The 17,075-nt window shown below is 44.8% G+C and overlaps 1 protein-coding gene across 1 annotated transcript in view; it reads right to left on the bottom strand.

The window, feature by feature from the left end:
* Positions 1 to 7,989: 7,989 nt before the first annotated feature.
* Positions 7,990 to 17,075, bottom strand: part of AXDND1 (axonemal dynein light chain domain containing 1) — a gene marked incomplete at its 3' end in the record, with an annotated part of 135,843 nt that continues 126,757 nt past the window's right edge. The window contains exons 21-25 of the mRNA XM_082266343.1: positions 16,488 to 16,574; positions 14,118 to 14,252; positions 13,926 to 14,017; positions 11,776 to 11,903; positions 7,990 to 8,003 (exon numbers count right to left, since the gene is read on the bottom strand). Coding sequence (XP_082122469.1) covers positions 7,990 to 8,003; positions 11,776 to 11,903; positions 13,926 to 14,017; positions 14,118 to 14,252; positions 16,488 to 16,574 — 456 coding nt within the window. The remainder of the gene's footprint in view (positions 8,004 to 11,775; positions 11,904 to 13,925; positions 14,018 to 14,117; positions 14,253 to 16,487; positions 16,575 to 17,075) is intronic.

A 17,075-nucleotide genomic window follows, 5' to 3' on the forward strand; every position in this document is an offset into this window, starting at 1 on the left:
CTAAGTCACCCTCAGTGGTAATGTCCCCCAGCGTCTTGGTCCCCCACAGCAGCCCACACCCCAGGGTCCGGAAGTCGGTAAAAATGAGGAAGTTTGGGTTCCATTCATAAGGGGGCAGAGGCAGAAAATCCAAGGTAACTGGGACATACCAGCTTCACCGCCTGGCCCCACGCCTTAATTGTTGCCCTCATAGAAGCTGTCAGCGGCAGGTCAGTGCCCACACCTCTGAACAGTGCCAGGCGCAAACTCTCATAGGATCCCAAGTGAGCAGCCTCCAGGACCGTAGCCGAATCCTCTCCGTCCGCCCGCAACCATCGTCTCGCAAAAACCATCTGCCCTGCCAGGTAATACTTACGCCAATCAGGGAGGGCGAGCCCGCCGCTATCCTTAGGCTCCTGGAGGGCCTTCAGGCCTATCCTAGGGGCCCCCGGCGACCACAGAAAGGAACCAATTATGCCATCCAATTTACGGATAAAAGCCCTAGGGACCCAAGTGGGGGAGTGCCGCAGAAAATAAAGCACCACCGGTAGAAACTTCATCTTCAGCAAGGCAATACGGCCAAGCAGGGAGAGCGGGAGCCTCTTCCACACCTGCACCAGCTGCTGTAGTCTAGGCACAAGCGGGAGGAGATTCAGAGTGTAATAGTCCCCCGGGCACCGCGTAACCCGCATCCCCAAGTAAGTGAAGGACTCCACCCATCACAAAGGAGGATCAGTAGAGACCGGCATCGGGGCTCCGGTGAGAGAAAGGATGGAAGACTTCCCCCCAGTTCACCCGGAGCCCCGAGTAGGTACCAAAGGTGTCCAAAATGTGCAAAACCGCCCGCAGGGAGGGACCAGAGTCTCTAAGGAAAAGCAGCATATCGTCTGCATAAAGTGCTACACATTCTTTAATGGATCCCACGAGAATAGCGTCAAAGGCCTCAGAGGTTCTGAGAGCAGTGGCAACCGTTTCAATCGTAAGAGCAAACAAAAAGGGGGAGAGGGGGCAACCCTGCCGGGTACCCCTCCCTACCCCAAAGTACACGGATGTGGCCAGACCCAGCCGAATGGCCGTACGAGGAGAAGAATACAGTAGTTTAACCCACAGCCGGAACGTAGGGCCGAAACCCATCAGCTCCAGGACCTTATGCATGTGCGACCAGTCAACTGAGTCAAAGGACTTCTCAATATCAATAGAAACCACAATTCTCTGCGGATACTCAGTATTAGGCAACTGAAGGTGAGTAAAGAGACGTCTAATATTGGTATCCACCGACTTACCTGGCATAAAACCCGTCTGATCTGGGTCAACCAAGGTATGGATGACCCCAGCCAGCCAGGTCGCAAGGATCTTGGAAAGGACCTTCAGGTCGGCATTCAGGAGGGCTATGGGCCTGTAAGAGGAGAAATTCAAGGGATCCTTACCCGGCTTTGGGAGCAACACCATATAGGCATCGAGCATGGGGGGGGGAGTGTCTCCCCATCAAGACAGTATTGAAATAAGCTACTAAGGCGTGGGGCCAGCTGTTCAGCAAACGACTTATAAAAATCAGCGGGGAACCCATCAGGACCCGGAGCCTTGTGCGGTGGAAACGCAGCTATAGCCCCTTCCACTTCCAGAGGGGTGATAGGGGCTTCAAGGAGAGCACTGTCATCTGCACCTAAAGTGGGGAGGTCAAGATCCCGGAGGAGCTGTTCCATAGCGGGATGGTCGTAGTCTGGGGCAGAAGCGTATAAGGCCTCAAAGTACCGTCTGAACTCTTCCAGTATGTCTGCGGGGTCCATCAGCAAGTCACCCCCGAACTCCTATTAATCGGGGCTCGTTGGTCCGCCACCAGCCTCGCCAAGAGCTTGCCATTTTTATCCCCCTGCGCAAACACCAAAGCTCGTACATGGGAAGCTTCCGTGTGGGCAAGATCCGAGAGGTGGAGAGAGAGAGAGAGCGCGCCGCGCCTCCAACAAGGAAGCATAACTGGAGTCAGAAGGCGACTCCGCATGTGCCCTCTCTCTCTCCACCTCCTGCAGGGATGCAATTGCACTATTGTGATCCTTCCTAGCAGACTTAATGCCGGCTATACATTCCCCTCTGGCCACCGCCTTAAAGGCCTCCCACACCACTCCTGGCTCGGCAGAATCCTCATTGCTCTCCCAATATGTCTGGATGACCTTTTCCAGCTGGGTGGTAATCTGCTCATGCTGAAGCCATCCAGAGGACAGCCGCCAGCCCCGCTCTCTAGCCCTCACACGGAGGTGCACTGTCAAGAGAAGTGGCTATGATCAGACACCCCCCCAGCCAGGTAGGAGGGATTGGAGATGAGCATTACCAAACGCCAAGCCAATGCGAGCCACAGAACGGTGGGTGGCAGAAAGGTGGGAGTAACTCCGACCAGCAGGATTCTTCCATCTCCAGAGCTCAACCAGGCCCATAGCAGACGCCCAAGCCAAAAGGTCGAGCGAGGCCGGTCGACTGGGGTTGGAAGTATCCAGACCGCCATCCAAGATGGCATTAAAATCCCCCATCATATGCATTGGCAGAGAGACATGTTCAGAAAGCTTGTCCATAAGATCATACAACAGTTGTACCCTGAAGGGTGGAGGCACATAAACATTGACCAAAAGCATTTTGAGAGAATACAGGGTTATGACTAAAGCCACAAAGCGCCCCTTCGGGTCAGAGATCACCTGGTGGATGGTACAGGGAACGGCTTTACTAATCAGCACCGAGACACCTCGGGCATAAGTGGAGTAGGTGGCATGAAACGCTTTTTGTATCCATGGCTTTTTAAGAGCTAGGACCACACTGCCATCCAGGTGAGTCTCCTGGAGGAGGAACACATGCGGCTTGTACTGCTTAAGATACTGAAACACAGCGGCCCGTTTATATTTGCTATTGAGCCCTCTCACATTCCATGAGAGGAACGTAAAAACATCAGCCATGAGGGGCATGTGAAAAAATAAAAGGATGGAGAAAAAAACCAGATGTGACCAGGAAGTTCATAATCCAGCTGTCCGAAACAAAATCAGAGCACCACTGGAGCCAGCAGGCCCCAAGGATCCATATAGTCAAAAAAGAGAAGAGCTGACCAAAAAACTGCCCAAATGCCCTTGTACCACTAACAACAAACGAGCCATGAAAAACTGGCAAAACCCCGCCGGTACGGGCCTCAAATCCCAAACTTCCCAACATTAGAGTCAGTGAACGCTGTGCAGAGCAAACAAAGTTCGACAGGTACCAAGTAGGTGTTATAGAGACTCCTGCGGAGCCCCCGGACAAACAGGATCCCTCATAAAAATGGCACAAAACTGACACCAACACTCCAAGAAGTAACGGACAGATCCATAGAGGAGAATGTCCCACACAAGTTCATCAACGGAGACCGTCCAGCCACTCAGAGACTTCCTGAGGAGATTCGTAGAATTTCACGGAGCCATTATACTGAACCCGGAGCCTGCTGGGGTACAGCATACTATATTTAATTTATCCCGGAGACGTTTGCGGACCTCTGTAAATGACCGGCGCTTCCTCTGGGTTTCAGCCGAAAAATCTGGGAAGAGATAATTCGTGCGTTTTCAAAGTGTAATTCCTGATGTTTCCTTGCTTCAGCTAGGAGCATGTCACGATCCCGATAGTTCAGCAATTTGACCAGGAAGGGTCGCGGTGGGGCCCCTGGCGGCCTAGCACCCATGGGAACGCGATGAGCTCGCTCCACAACATAGGCGGGGGGTAAATCAGTGAGGGTGAGTAGTATCTTAAAGAATTGTTCTGCAAAAAACGGCCGGTTTAGACCCCTCCACCCCTTCAGGGAGCCCCACCACTCTTACATTGTTCCGCCGATGATGGTCTTCCGCATCATCCGCCCGGTGCTGCAGGGATCTGACCAGGCCTTGGAGCTCAGACAGTTGAGCGGCATGGGAGTGCGTGCTGTCTTCCACATCAGAGATGCGACCCTCAGCGGTAGTAATGCGGCCCCTCATTTTGTTTAGGTCATGGTGGATCAGGGTGCACTCGGAGGCCAGGTGATCAATCCGGACCATGAGGGCAGCCTTGCAGCTGTCAATGGCCGCCAGGATAGGAGCAGTAATGGTCCGCTGGTCGACTTCATGCTGCGAGGCAGAGGGCTGGGATGGCGGTGGCAGCTGTACCGGCGAGGAAACATCACCACGCTGCTCCTGCTCCATGTTCGCGCCCGCTCCCAAAGCACGCTGAGAGGCAGGTGACGGCGCTAAGATGGCGGAGGCGGAGCTCTGGGCCTGGCCGCGAGCGGAGCGGGTCTGGCGCTGATCTGTCCGGGCTTTTCCGGGAGTGTTGGAGGTAGATGTAGGCATCCCCGAGATGGGAAGAGGTCCCTTCACCAAACGAGGGTAAGCTTGGGTCCGGGGGAACACCCGTTAAGGATAATCCAGGAGCTCCGCCGAGACACGTCCTGTCCTGCTCACATCCGGACACGCCCCCCCATTTTTGTCTTTTTTTAAACTGATTTTTTTTCCTTTTTGTTATTTTCCATTCCTGTGAGAACTATAATCAACTGCTAGACTGGGCAACGGACTGGATATTCCAGTTAAACGTCTTGCGAGGACGCATCGACCTGAATTGCAGCGTGCCTCTGGCCTGCAGCACTCCCATTCAGATGGAAGCTAAATTTCCAAAAATCTGCTCTGGATCTGTCCATTAACGATTAATCGTTAAAAGAAAAACACAATCTTGATTCCCTCCCGCCCCCCCCCCCCCACCTCTCACGATTTAAAACTGCATGTCCTTGATTCTTACAGAGCCGTTGTCTGCTCACTCACAGCTATGGAAAAAAAAAACGAGCCGCTGCAAATGTTTATCAACATTGTTATGGCTGCTAAGATAAGATAATTATAAACAAAATGCTTTAAATGTAACTTTTCATTCTTTGAGATCAAAAGGAATGAACTTCCGTCTGTAAGGGGGGGCAGTTTAATCTCTTAAAGACCCAGCCTTTTTCTGACAATTGCTGCTTACAACTTAAAATCAGTATTTTTTGCTGTAAAATTACTTAGAACCCCCAAATATTATATTTATTTTTTTTAGCAGAGACCATAGAGAATAAAATGGCGATCGTTGCAATCTTTTATGTCACACTGTATTTGCGTAGAAGTCTTTCAAACGCAGTTGTTGGGGAAAAAATACACTTTATTGAATTTTAAAAAAACTAAACAGTAAAGTTAGTCCAATTTTTTTATATAACGTAAAAGATGATGTTACGCCGAGAATCATGATCTTTATTCTAAGCAAAAAAATTGTGATTCTCATTTTAGCCAGAATCATGTAGCGCTAGCTCCTGTTGTCCAACAGTCGGTCATCTCTCAGGACTTGTATGCGAGTTCTGGGCCTGATGGTGTCTACCTTTGCAAAGGTCACGTGTGGAACTGTGCAAATGGAACTGCCTTAGAGAGAGATTCTTGCCAAGTGGGACAAGAATCCAGTCTTTGGACAATCTGATTTGGTGGCTTTGCTTCATCAGGGAAAATCCTTCTTTCCCTTGTACTGGACGGTAGTCCCCATGGATGCCAGCCTGTCCGGATGGGGAGGCATCTTGGGCATGGGTTGTGCTCAGGGGGTTTGGATTCTGGAGGAGTCCAGACTTCTGATCAATATACTGGCGGAAGGGGCGGACTTTGTCTGGCCCATTAGACGGATCGCCTTCAGGGGTGCCCAGTGAGGATTTAATAGAATAATGTCAATCACCAAGGGGCACAAAGAGTGTCCTAGCGGCTCGGGAAGTAACCAGCTTTCAAAAGGTGGGCGGAACGTTTCGTTCCAGCCCTCTTGGCTGTGTATATTCCAGGGGTGGAAAATTGGCAGTTGGATTACCTCAGTCTCCAGGCCTTGAACCAGGGAGAGTGGTCACTTCATCCAGAGGGGTTTCATCAGTTGTGTCTCAAGTGGGGAACTCCCGAGGTGGACCTGTTGGCCTCTCATCTCAACAGGAAGGTGCAGAGATTTGTGGCAAGGTCTCGGGATCCTCTGGCAGATGCCACAGACACACTGGTGGCCCCTTGGGGCCAGTATCGTCTAATATATACCTTTCCCCTTCTAAAACTTCTGCAGAGGATCGAGGCAGAAGGGATTCTGCTTATCCTAGTGGCCCCAGACTGGTCTCACCAGTCTTGGTACACAAATCTTGTCGCCGATGTCCCTTGGAGACTCCCTCTCAGAGAAGACCCATTGGCTCAAGGGCCGATCATCCATCCTGCTTTACAGTCATTGGCTTTAATGGCTTGGCTGTTGAAAGACTGGTGCTGAAGGATTGGGGGTTGTCTGACTCAGTGATTCCCAGGCTGTTAAAAGCTGAAAAATCTACCTCTAGGAAGATTTACCATTGCGTCTGGAAATCGTACATTTTTGGTGTGAGTCTCTGGGGATTTACCACTGTTCCTTTTTGGGGGCTTGAATTTTGGCATTTCTTCAAAGAGGTGTGGAACAGCGACTGGCCTTGGGTACCATCCAGGGCCAGGTTTCGGCCTTGGCAATTTTCTTTCAACGTCCCTTGCCTACACACTCTGTTATGCACTTCTGTTAAAGGGTTTGGCCACTTGGCGCCCCCAGTGCAGTCTCAGTTACCAATATGGGATCTCACCTTGGTTCTATCGGTTTTCAGAAACCACCTTTCAAAAATATTCTTGAGATTCCACTGCATACACTGTCCGAGAAGGTAGCTTTCTTAGTGGCTATTACTTCTGCATGTAGGGTGTCGGAGCTGACAGCTTTGTCTTGTCGTTCACCTTATTTGGTAGTTTTCAGAGATAAAGTGGTGCTTCACCCTTGTCAGTCATTCCTTCCTAAGGTTGTCTCTAGTTTCCATCTGAATGAAGACATTGTGTTGCCTTTCCTGTGGCCTAAGGAGATTGCCTCTCATTATCTGGATGTGGTTCGGGCGACCAGGTGTACCTGGCGGCAACCGAGTCGTTTATGAAATCAGACTCCCTATTTGTCCTTACGAATGGACCTCGCAAGGCGGTTGGCCACATCTGCTGCGACCATTTCCAGATGAATCAGACAGATGGTGGTGCAGGTCTACTCTATTAAGGGTCAGGTTCCTCCTTTTTCCCTGTTAAGGCGCATTCTACACGGGCACTTAGTGCCTCTTGGGCCTTCCACCATCAGGCGTCAATGATGCAGGTTTGCAAGGCAGCTACCTGGCTATCAGGCGTCAATGATGCAGGTTTGCAAGGCGGCTACCTTGGTCGTCTGTGCACACTTTCACAAAATTTTACAAAGTAGATGTGCTGGTGGATGCTGCTTTTGGCCGCAAGGTTTTGTAGGCTGCTGTTGAGAAGACTAGTCCTCCTTGAGGGTGTATGTTTCAGGTGAGCTCCAGTTGTTCCTGGTTTATATCCATGTTACCGGTTTGGCTAGGTTTAGCCTATGGGAATTTCTTTTTTTCTGCTGTGTTTTTTCCCACCCCTAATGTTTGACACTGCTTTGGGACGTCCCAGTGGTCAAGAAGATTCTCGAGCTGCATCTGTCAGTGAACGAATGCAAAAATTTGATTTTTGTCTTATTGCAAAATCCTTTTTTCTGATGTTTATTGACTGACACATCACCCACCCCCTCTATTGAGTTGGCTTATATTTCTTCTGACACTGCTTGCATCAAGGCCTATTGCAGGAAGTGGGAGTATATCCCCTGGGACTACCCCATAGGTGTGATAAAGTTTTTTCCTGTCTAGTGTCCTACCCCTGTAGGGACAACATAACCCAAGGTCTAGAAGATTCTGAAGCTTTCGTCAATGTACATCAGAGAAAAGGATTTTACAGTAAGGCAAAAATCCACTTTTCTCATCAGTAGTTAGAGCAGTCTTGTGACTTCTATCAGTGTCCAGCTGAGCACTGGTTAAAGCTTGTGGAAGGAGTTTTCATTCTCCTCTGACTGTCCTAAAAGGCTGTATATATATATATATATATATATACACATATAATATATCCGGGTATACCTCGTGCTGAATCCAAAAAAATGTATTAAAAGATTGCTGCACTCTAATCAATTTCTGAATACTGAAAACAAATAATATAAAAACTGTGAAAAATGCGCTAACATAAAACCATGTGCTCAACTAATTTCAATCAGTGAAAAATCACTTAGTGCTAAATCACACAAAACAGAAACTTTATCAAATATGTAAAGAAATAGTATCCATTTTTCAATAGAAAGAAATTGTGTCCATTTTTCAATAGATTATAAACAATAGTTGTTGTTTTTTTTTTTTTTTTTTTTTTTTCTTAATACATTTTAAGCTTACAAACTGCACTATGAGTCTTCTATCTTTTCACTTTGTCCACATAATCAGTCTATCTTTTCACTTGTCCACATACCTAACATGGTCTGAGTGAGAGGAAAGCTGGATGTGAAGGCTGAGCTGCACATCAAAAGCCATGCGATCCATCCATCTGAGAGTTGTCTGCGCTTGAGATTAATGAGCTGCATACATTTGTTATCCAGAGCTGATTATGATCTCCTATAATTTAGAGATCATGAGATTCTGGTAAGAGGCACATCATTTCTTTACACAAGTGGAGCACTGAGAAATATTGTTTATCACTGGAAGCAGTGTATTTTGTCATCACTTACATTGAAATGCAACAAGGACATTGATTTGTTTATATTCTATTGAAAAATGCACAATATTTTTTTACTTATTTGACAAAGTTTGTTTTGTGTATTTTATCACTAAGAGATTTCACTGATTGAAATTAGTGAGTACATGGTTATACGTTAGCACATTTTGCAGTGTTTTTATATTGTATTGTCCTTTAAGGCTGCACGACTCCCCTAACCCTTTGTCAGGGCAGTGCTGTTTGGCCCTGTGCTAATTACATGCACCCTCCCCCAAAAAAAAAAAAAAAAAAAACTATCAAGACACCTCAAACTGAGCATGTGCAGATTGCCCCCAAGGCTCTGTACTATCAGGAGATTGATTAAGGACTGTGGAAGAAGGGGATCAGCGAAGACAGGACCAAACAGCCTTTTTACACAATGCGCAGTATTACCCCTTAGATTCAACAGTGAGTATAACAAGCATGCTTTACTGCATATACAGGGATTGATTTTAATGTTGTGGGTTCAGTAACACTTTGAATTTTGCACATAGGAAAGAGGTTCAACTTCCATTGGAGGTAATAAAGATCACAAGTACCCCAGCATGTTAAAAACTGAGTTTAAAGCAGTACTAAACCCAAACAAAACATTTATTATATTGCAGCTTACCAATTCTTAAATCTGATGGCTGCATTCTTTTTTAGGCTTTCTTCTATTTTCATCTGGTGATCCAGCCATGAAGTCTGTTGTTTTTCCAAAGATTAAGCTCTCCAACAGAATGTATAATTTTACATGGCTAAGACAAACCATTTAACACTGTCTGGGGTGGTTAAAATGATCAGCTTTTATTTATTGTAAAAAAAAAACTTTATCTCAAAAGGAAAAAACTGTTTGCTGTATCTGCATCAGCTTAGGTCTGAATATCTGGCTGTTGAAACTTTTGGAAGCAAAAACTGAAGACAAGATTGTAAGCCTTGCAAACTGGGATAAGTTGTGTGATGCTAAAAAGAGCAGGAGACCCTTACAGATCTAGTAGAGTGTGCCTTAAGAGGAAAGGGTGAAACCTGAACCTTAAATGAGTTGTAAAGGCAGGAGGTTTTTTATCGTATTGCATTCTATGCATTAAGATAAAAAGCCTTCTGTGTGTAGCAGCCCCTCTATTACTTACCTGTGCCCCCTCTCTGTCCAGCGATGTCTGAGTCCCTCAGCCGTCTGGGACTCTCCCTCCTGATTGGCTTAGATAAAGCTGTGGCGCCAATCAAAGTCAGTGAGTTAATTGGAAGAGAGAGGGGGGGTGAGGCCGAACAGCAGCTCCATGTCTGAAGGGACACACGGAGCTGCAGCTCAGGTGCCCCCATAGCAAGCTGCTTTCTGTGGGGGCACTTGATAGGAGGGAGGAGCCAGGAGCAGGAAGGAGGGACCAAGAGAAGAAGAGGATCCTCTTCTGGTCCCTGGTGCAAAACCAACTGCATAGAGCAGGTAAGTATAACATGTTTGTTATTAAAAAAAAAAAAAAGGAGACTACAGTCATTTTAAGATCATCAGTTTGGATAATGGTTTGCTTGGGCCACCTAGAGATGGTGGGATAGAAACTAGTGTACCCTTTTAGGGCCCTTCTGGAATACAAAGGAGTCAGTCATTCTGAAGTGGCTAGGAGATGAACTTTGACAGCCTGAACCACAACCACACAATGGAGGGAAATTTCCTTTTGGTGAACTGGAGCCAGACAGAGGTAATTGAAAACGCGTGCTGGTTGAGATGAAATGGAAAACAATGTTCTGGTTGAGATGAAATGGAAAACAATGTTCTGGTTGAGATGAAAGGCAAAAACAGGCAAGAATAAAGTCCTGGGCCTCAACACCACCTTGCCCTATGCAGAAAAAGAAGCTGTTTCTTAAAGGAGGACAAGGCTACCAGATTCAAATCCCACAGAGTCACAAGATATGAACAGGGGGAGCTACAATGGAGACTGTACAAAGGCCTAAATCAAAGAGTGAAAGATCAGTGGTCTCTGAAACAAGATATACCAGGCGGAAACCCAGCCTTGAAAGTACTGAGTACCAGACGCAGCAGCAGGAAAGAGGCTTCGTTCCACTGAGAAACGCCTATGGTAGAAGCTCCAAAACTCACACTGTGAATTATGCCTTCCATGTCCAACAGTGCAGAACAAGGTCATCTAACTCCCAGCATGAAGATGTCAAACTGTGCCCCCTTTTTCCCCACCCTATTACATATGCATTCCCTGTACTCTAAACATAACAATTTGTCCGAACCCACCTTGAAAGTCATTAAAATAGTCAGAGTCTACCTAACAACCAATAACTGCTGAGAAGATAAGTATATATGTAACCCTTTAGAACCTTGTACTGCCAATCCAAGCCAGAGATGTAATGTGTTTTTCCACTGGAACTCAGGAAAAAGGGTGCAGGCATCAAGTTCACTCATCCAGAAATGCCAGTATAAAAGGAGTAGCATGCCGCTGAACGCATCAGGGGGCATGGCCAGTGGACCAGCATCTGCTGAGGCTGTCACATACATTTACACGCATCGGGCTAAGTGAGCAGCATTTACACATTTTATACGGATATATGAAACCCTAACAGAGAAAAATGAAAGGACTTTGATGGTACCAATTCATACCGTACTATATAAAACCAATTATTTTTTATATAGATGTAGATATGACTTCTATTGTTGAGAAAATAAACACTTTGTCAGGAGCATGTCAATACATAATATCATATTATATTGTGTATAGAGAGCAGTAGTCAGAAGTATGTAAAACACTGCTGAGCATGTATTTATGGCAATTGCAGTAAGTCGTATGCAATGTACTAGGTATGTAATGTACAAAGAGTGTGGGGAAATCTTTCCAAAGGGACAGAGACAGCAAAAACTACAGGGAATGTAGTTTTAAAGTTGAAGTATATAGTTTGTTTTATAAACAATAGCCCACAAGATGTAAAAATCAAGACTTCAATGCAATACTCCACTTCAGTCTAATGGGGAAAGGGGATGGGGTTTGGAGGGAAGCCAGTACTAGACTTCAGCTTTAACCCTTCTCTACCCTAAACTAAAAACAAAAGTTTTGGCCATAGGTAAACTTTAAATTAAAAAAAACAAGTAGTTGAAAGAGTAGCATAGCGGTTAATTTCAAGAGTAATGTTTGTAAATGTACTTAGTGGTGATACATCATTTTGTACGTGGGATATGTAGAATTATTTGTCATACCCTCTACTTTGATTTCATCTTCTTGGAATTTGATTTCCAGCTCTTGTATCCTCTGCAGTGCTGCTTTTAATTGCTCATCCAGATTCTCAGATCTTTCTTCAGCTTTCTGAGCCCTCATCTCTGCATGTCTGTTAGGGGACAAAGAGTGCATGTAATAAATATTTTAACTCTTTGGAGCCGGCTCATTAAGGGGTTTGGTATGGCGAAGCAGAGCTTATGGTCATGTGACCCATGTAATTGGCGGTCACAGGATCGGAAAGTTCCCAAACGCGCTTACATGCACTGTTTGCACTAATGCATGTAAGTATGCAGCCGCTCGGCGCTAAGGCCCACACGCTGAGAGGCTGCATATTTGCGTGTGCCAAGAGGTTAAGCATTTTGTAGAGCAAAACAATTATTGGGCTTGTTTTATTAACCAGTGCAAGGAGAAATTGTTATTTGTTCAGTGTGTAGTGCTACCATTGTAGGAGCTGCTGGATAGACTGGCTCCTCTGTTCTTTGTCTTGACCTTCTCAAGAACCTCAGACCCTCTGACACACCAGGTCGAGTGTACAAACATACAATATCACAGGAAATCAATGAATGTAATACCCCAGTATCCAATAGCAGTGCTTTATCAAAGAAAACAGGTACCAAGACAAAGAAAAACATAATCTATAATACATAAAGCATAATCTATTGTCACACAATATGGTGGGTAACTATGCAAGTATAAAATGGATTGGCAATGTTAATAACACAATTTAGCATACAATGTGATTAACATGACTAGGCATAAGATGGCATTTGGCGTCCAGGTCAGAATAAACATTAGCAAGGCCACCTCAAGTGCAGCAGTTAGCAGTAGTAAAGTTTAATCTACCGAGTGCTGGGACTATACTGCCAGAGCGCATTATGGTGGCAATGCTGGTTCTTGACCGACTGGGTACGCATTATCCAAAAGAAAAGAGACATGGTAGTGGAAGGGGCAGGGGAACAATTATTATGGTAGGGGCAGTCCTTTGAGATGTTCTTCTGCCAGGTACTGTTGGGGCTCTTTAAGAGCATCTTTGCACTTACCAACAGTCCCAGTTACCCTGCATGCATTATAGGTACAGTACAAGTACAGTATAGTCTTGGCACAGGTGCAAGGTAAATGTGGTTCAGATGCATTAAAGGTTCCGTATAATGTGGTAGAGGGTTGGTATAAGTGCTGTCTAGGTTTGGAATAAGTGCGGTATTAATTGGATACTCTTTGCGTCCTGCTCTCAGTTGCTCAGTCTCTGCTAGAAGCGTCAGTAATGAGCAGACAGCACTCTAACCAGTTCCCAGGATGCTGCTGCGGACCCCCTCAGTCTCTCCCTGTAAACCTCCAATGATCAGCAGTGGGAAGCAGAAGGTGATAGGATGCTCTGGCTCTCTGCGACAGGATCTGTGATACGAGCAGTGCTGCACTGCCCCCGGATGTCCTCTGGCTCGCTGTTCCACTGGCAGGTGACTACTTGGAACAAGGTGCTCTGAGCTCCCTCTACACCCAGCTCGAAGAGGAAGAACATCCCCCTGGGCAGTTTCACAAATATTCTCTCTCCACTCCTGTTACTGCACAGTGTCCATTAAGATCTGTAGTCCAAATAGCCTATCAGTCCCATTTCATGGCTGTTGTCCCAAACTACAACTCCCAGAATTCTCAGCATTCTGCATAGAAGTCTATGGGCTCGATTGGCTTTGCCCCTGCTGGCTAGAGAATGGTGCAGCATAACATCAGTATCTCAGTAGAGGGAGAAGTGTAAAAGGCAATGTCTCCTCCATATTCCTGTAGCCCGACACCTGACTACAAGCGCAACAAGCATTGAGAAACTTTTAAAGCTGTATTCCAGGCATTAAAAACAATTATTGCAGTACCAGTCCCATTTGAACATTTCAACTATGTACCTAATTAGTTATTTGCCTGATGTTCAGCTTTAAAAGATTTCACTAAATAGTATTGCTTTTTGCAGCGCTTTATAACAAAAAAAAAAAAAAAAACAGTTTAGGACAATTTAAATTGTTTTAATTTCTTCACCCTGCCTGAAGTTTAGCAATGTATGTCCTTTTCTATCGCCCTACTGATCTAGAGCATACTCTAAACTTGTTATAAAATAAATCTGAAGACTTAAATTTTATGTACTCACAAAAGTCTCTTCTCCAGTTGTTCCAGAGATGTCAAGGACTGAAAAGCTTGCATAGATCTTGGGGTGGTTGGCCTGCTAGCTTGTAAAGCACTCTATTGAAGATAAACATGTGTTAATAGACTACTGAAAGTAAGAAAGTGGCATGAAAGTAAGAAAGTGGCATAAAACTACATATTTGATAGATGGTCTAACCTCATGAGCAACAGGGATTTCATCTTCTCTCAAGCTCTTCTTGTGAATATTTCCATCATAACCAATTATCTTTACCACATCATTTTCTGACGTTACGCCATTCTGAAGACTGGGTTCTTTAGCAGGTATCCTATCCTACAATATTAACATAGATATCTGACAAAGCCTTAACATGTGCATGACCACTAAAATGTATCCCTGACTAGCAACTAAAATGTATCCCTGACTAGCAAACCAACAGCTTTGTAGTTATGTTAGTTAACCACTTGCGGACTGCCCACAGTAATATTACTGCGGCAGTGTGGCTCCCCTGCGTCCAGTCATGTAGTACTACTTGACTGGAGTGCATGTGATTCCGGCGGCACAGACACAGTGGGAGGCGGGCCTCGGGAGGAGAGGCGGCGATTGCCGACTTCCTCCCCCGATCGTCCGGTAAACGGAGAGAAGACCTGCCTGCTTATGTAAACAAAGCAGACGGATCTTCTGTGAGACAGGCAGGGACAGATCAGCAGTTTCAGCTAAGCTGAAACTGCAATCTGTCTGTGCCTGTCACAGAACCCCCACCCCACACACACACAGTTAGTAAGCATATAGGCATACATTAACCTCTTTGTTCACCCACAGGGTTAACCCCTTCCTTGCTAACGGCATTATTACAGTAACAGTGCATATTTTTAGCACTGATTACTGTAGTAAAGTCACCGGTACCCCCAAAAATGTCAGTTAGGGGTCCGATCTGTCCGCCGCAATGTCGCAGTCCCGCAAAAAAAATAAAAATCGCAGATCGCCGCCATAACTAGTAAAAAAAAATTAATAAATAAAAATTACATAAATCTTTCCCGTAGTTAGTAGACGCGATAACTTTTGCGCAAACCAATCAAAATACACTTATTGCGATTTTTTTTTACCAAAAATATGTAGCAGAAAACAAATTGGCCTAAAAAAAAATTTGATTTTTAAAAATGTTTTTTTGGGAATGTCCTATAGCAGAATGTGAAAAATAGAGGTTTTTTCACAATTGTTGCTTTTTTTTTTTGTCTATAGCGCAAAAAAAAAAAAAAAATCGCACAGATGATCAAAATACCACCAAAAGAAAGCTCTATTTGTGGGGAAAAAAAGGACGTAAATTTAGTTTGTGTACAGCGTCGCATGACCACGCAATTGTCCGTTAAAGTAACGCAGTGCCGAATCGCAAAATAGGGCCTGGTCAGGAAGGGGGTAAAACCTTCCGGGGCTGAAGTGGTTAAATAATCTAAAGTCACTGGCTACTAATGAATCATCATGGTTATCCCATAGTCAAGTTGCAGAAAGTTTACAGTAATTGTAAACTCAAGATTTCTACTTTCATCCCTCAAAATGAACAATGTACCAGATGCTGTCTCTACAATCAGTCTAACCTATGCCATGATGAGTGATCTTCAATCTCATGACATCATTGATACATGCGCATTATAGCCGTGATTCATGGCATGCTCTCTGTGCCGTCAGTCTGCTCCGTAGAATGTCGTTCCCATGGCCTGCACTGCAATGGCGCGAGAGTACATCCCACCCCATGTGACTTGCTAAGTCACAAGAGGGTGTAAATATCGGCTCTGATCCGGACGAACCGGAGGAGGGAGAGAGAATCACTTGCCAGCTGCATTGTACAGGGAGGCTTGCCTAATTCATACTGCACATGCGCGAGATTAAAGCCATCCTCATAGAGAGGAGGCAGATGCTAGATGTGGAAGGAGTCCCAATATGGGGTAGGCTTCGGCAGAGAAATTCAGAAATGAAAATAAGGTGAAAAATACTTATAAGTGATGTTTTACAAAAAAAGTAATATAGCGATTTTCATTGTTATCACTTAACCTACTGCCCTTATGCTTCTCAATAGATGCTGGCTGAGTTTACTAACGTTTTAAATTCACAAATACATGTTTCATTGTTCATAAGTATGATTACTGTCTTCAACATCAAATGTGTTGCTAGGTACGTTTACCCATGACACTGGCCTGGTGTGACAGGTAGCCAAAGTACTAATTGTATAAAAGAGAGCGTGGCAACACAGAAATAACTCATCTTGTTAGAATCATGTGATCTGCTGGATAGTGAGTGTATTAGAAGCCGGATTTCCAACACTAGAGGCTGAACAGCCTTTACAGACATGGTCTCTTACAAGAAATTACATAGTTACAATAAATGACCAGGAAAGACATGCATAGATTTTTGCACAACCAAATAAAAAACTTTACAAGTTACTGCAGCTACATGTGAGATTTTTTTTTTACTTTATTAATTTTGACTGTAAACTGATATACATTTTATGTTTTTTAGCATAGCTTTCATTTTAATATATTTAATGACAACCTTTAAATTATTGGGTGTTACCTCAGGAATTACTGCAAGTCCCCCGTTATCTGTATTTTCTGGCACTTTCTGTGATATTTCTTTTCTGCTAGACATCAGGCTCATATCCTGGAAATATTAACAGCCCATAAAGTTAGAATTCTTCTCATATTGTCATAAATATTTTGCTAATAAGTTCGGTTAAAAACAAAGCAGATCATTAGCTGAAAATTGTAAGCTATTCTGCTATAATTTGCTTGGCTGATTAACTGCCTTATTTAATAAAGTATTGCAAAGCTTGATGGAACATGGATTTAGACAGATTCTTCTTCTGTGTGCTTGAAGAGTTCAAATTATATATATATATATATATATATATATACATATACATACACACACCAGTGTGTGTATAAATATATACATAAATAAAATGATGCTGCCATTAAGGTCCTTGCTCAGGCACTTCCTTTTTTTAAGGTGACATGACAGATATTTGTTCCCCTGTGCTGTCATCCTGGCACACAGGGGCACTTTTGAATGCATGCAAGAATGTAAGTTAGGCCCCAGTGTGGAACCTGCCACACTGCAGACACCCACACTTGTCTATTATTTAACACGTCCCTTTACCAA

The sequence above is a fragment of the Pelophylax lessonae genome, assembly GCF_965119305.1.
Source record: "Pelophylax lessonae genome assembly, chromosome: 8".
Classification (NCBI taxonomy): domain Eukaryota; kingdom Metazoa; phylum Chordata; class Amphibia; order Anura; family Ranidae; genus Pelophylax; species Pelophylax lessonae.